The following is a 3,499-nucleotide window of genomic DNA, read 5'->3' on the forward strand; positions in this document are numbered from 1 at the left end:
ATAATAATAATAATTATTATTATTATTATTATTATTATTATTATTTTATTTTATTTTATTTTTGTACGGAGGACTGTTATGTCTAATAGAGAGAAACGTTGGAGATTGATTTGTACATTAATTTTTCTTAGAGACTAAAATGTCCATTTTTAAAATCTTTGGGGACTGATCTGGGTAATTAGTTTGTCAGAAAAAGAATTGGGACTGATTTGTCTGTTGGAGTAAAACCTTGGGGATTGATTTGTGTATTAATTTTTCTTGAGGACTAAAATGTCCGATTTTAAAATCTTTGGAGACTGATTTGGATAATTACTCTAAGTTTTTTTATGAATTATTGTATAATAAAATAGAAAATAATATAGAAAAAAGTAATATATCTTTTTAGAAGATACAAAAATATTGTCTTATAAGATTGATTCTATTAGACAAAAAATTATTTATGTGCATTTATAGATAAGAGGAGTGTTAGGGACTAGTAGAATTTGTGATGTTTAACTATCAATTAGCCATCATTAATATTTTCAATGGTGTGAGATAAATTTAATAGTGTAAGATTAATCATTTTTCTTTTAATGGTTAAGTAATGGTTATATTTTAACAAAAGTGCTGAATTCCTAGACTTTCTCTATAGGCAATGTAAACTTATCTATGGTTATAAACTTACCAATCCACCGGTGACATAAGAAAGGAGGAAACATGAAACAATGGAACCAAGAAGCTGAGCAATCCAGTAGAAGATTCCAGAAAGTAGTGTGATTTGGCCTCCAAGTGCCAAACCAAAAGTGACAGCAGGGTTGACATGGCCACCAGAGATGTTGGCTCCAACAGAAACCGCCACAAAGAGAGCAAATCCATGGCACACAGCTACTGCTACCAATCCAGCAGGGTCAAGTGCTGCATCTGATGTCAGCTTTCCTACACAAATTTAAATCAAACATGAACAAATTTGTTCAACATCTTCTAATAACTCAAAACTAATTAAATCAGTAATTACCATAGGCTATTGCTGAACCAACACCAGCAAAAACAAAGATCAATGTTGAGATGAACTCAGCAATGTAAGCTTTGATGGAGCCAAAGCTGAAAGAATCATCAAAACGCCCGAATGCTATGGCAGGCATCTTCAGAGGTTTCTAGTGAGTTGAAGAAGCAGATATTAAGGATAAGATGAAAAGAAGGAAAATGCTTTAGAAATGTAGCACAAAAGGCTTCTCTGGAACGTTATATATATAGCACAAAATTATTAGTTTTTCAAATAGTGTATGTATTCAGGATTATTTAATTTAAGTTTAATTACTCTATTGGTCCTATAGTTTCGTGAAATTTTCAATTAGGTCCTTATACTTTTTTTCTTTTTATTTGGGTCTTGCACCAAATTTTTTTTTTCAATTAAGTCCCTCTTATTAACCTAAATATAAGGAAAAAAAAGTGTAAGGACTCAATTAAAAAAAAAATTTGGTGCAAGGACTTAATTAAAAGAAAAAAAAAATATAGGGACCTAATTGAAAATTTTGCGAAACTATAGAGACCAGTAGAGTAATTAAACATTTAATTTATTTAGTTTTTTATTTCATGAATTTGATTATTTGCATGTGCGCTGCGCGCATGCGTATGTTTTTTTTACTGATATAATAATACATAATTAATTAAATATCAATGTTAAATTCTTTTACATTTAGAGAATGCACCAGACTTAATTTTTTATTTTTAATATCTAAAACTTTTGTTTTTGTATGTTTAGATTTTGTTAAATTTCCAAAAAATATCAAATTTTAGTTTATTTAAATATCACTACTATACATATATTTCAAATACAAAATATATATATAGTTGCATACTATTTGTAACTTCACATGTTAATAGATAAAGTAAAGTATACCATCACAAAAAGAATAGTAGTAATAAATAGTGATGGTCTGTAAATTTTATTTAATTTTTTAAAAAAAAGTAAATAAATGAAGAAAATCACTTTTCTTCTTGATCTAAAAGTTATAAGTTATAACACATCATGCATGCATGTCCAATCACAATGAGGTGTTATTTTTGCCAATTTTAATTAGCTGTCATTGGCCTGCTTTATTAGAAATGTCTGGAAGCGAATGAATGATTCCTCCATGTGAGGAATAGAGATTAGAGGTAGTGTTTGGTAGGGTAGAAAATTGTGAATGAAATAATCATCATGACCAAATTTGCAAAGAAGTGGAGAACATGACCAAGTTTGGGCCACAAATAGCACCGGCCATACTCTTATAAAAATTGCAAAGGCATCATGGAATTCGAACCATGAGTGAGTACAAATTCATTAGTGTTTATAGTTTAAAGTATATATTAATAAGAGTTTAATTTTCATACACTAATAGTGTAAAATGTATTAAACAGTCGTGTAATTATAACTATTTTTTTAGATAATTATTTACACGGTCAATATAAAAGATAGTTATTCTTGTTAGGAATGTACAAAAAATAACTAAATTGTGGTTAACCGATTAAAAAACCATAACTACATTTTAGTTAACCAATTTAATAAAACAATTTTAAAAAATTATATCCATATTGTTAAAAAGTAGTTAATCAAAACTAAATTTTAAAAACCAATTTTTAATCGGTTAACCAAAACTAAAACCAAATTTTATGCAACTCTTGTGATCAAATTGGTTAACTGATTAAAAATAGTTTTTAACCGGTTAATAAAAACCGGTTTTTAATTTTGATTTTTAAAAAATTTAATTTTTCTATGCAATTTTTTAAAAAAAGAACCGACTATTTTTTAAAATTGTTTTTTATTTTTATAGTCGGTTAAAAATTGGTTTTTAAATTTTCTAAACGATTAATAACCAGTTTTATATATAAAATCAATTTGGTTAATTAACCAAATTATATTTTTGGCTAATTCAAAAATAGATTTGATTTTTGGATTAACTAAACCATGTACAACTCTAAATTTCTTGTTAATGTCAGGTTATGTGATTAGATGTATGTGTAAAACGATTTTATTATGAAAGTATATCAAAATTAAATTTTATATTGGTCGGTTAACTAGTACTAGTTAAAGAAATATGCATAGACTTTTTGGCGCTTCTGTTTATGAAAGGAAGAGACAGATTCGATCAATTATGATAATGTCATCATTAATCACTTAATCACCAACAAACCCATCATTAACTATTTTTAATTTATGTTATCCAAAAGTATTTAAAATGAAACAGAGCATTGTTATACACCTGTCCACTTGTGTGTTTATTTTGTTCTTTTTGTATATGGATTAAGGTTGAACGTGAGTGGCTAGTGAAGGATCCATGCACTGAACCAGTTCTCTGTATTAAATTTTAGAAAAATTTGATTTGGGAAATATCCAATACTACTAAGAAACGGGATGTTTTACTAGAATTTTGTTGTCAAAATGAGTTAGCATTATCCTTTTTGGATGAAAAAAAAAAAATTTAATTTTGATGCATTGAAATTGTAGATCATTTATACAGTTGTATAATTATATTCATTT

General features: G+C 27.2%; 1 protein-coding gene across 1 annotated transcript in view; it reads right to left on the reverse strand.

Moving 5' to 3' along the window:
• Nucleotides 1–1,242, reverse strand: part of LOC107617849 (aquaporin TIP2-1) — a 2,274-nt gene extending 1,032 nt beyond the window's left edge. The window contains exons 1-2 of the mRNA XM_016319718.2: nucleotides 995–1,242; nucleotides 665–915 (exon numbers count right to left, since the gene is read on the reverse strand). Of these exons, the coding sequence (XP_016175204.1) occupies nucleotides 665–915; nucleotides 995–1,121 (378 nt within the window). The 5' untranslated portion in view covers nucleotides 1,122–1,242. The remainder of the gene's footprint in view (nucleotides 1–664; nucleotides 916–994) is intronic.

Source organism: Arachis ipaensis, chromosome B09, assembly GCF_000816755.2.
Source record: "Arachis ipaensis cultivar K30076 chromosome B09, Araip1.1, whole genome shotgun sequence".
Lineage (NCBI taxonomy): Eukaryota > Viridiplantae > Streptophyta > Magnoliopsida > Fabales > Fabaceae > Arachis > Arachis ipaensis.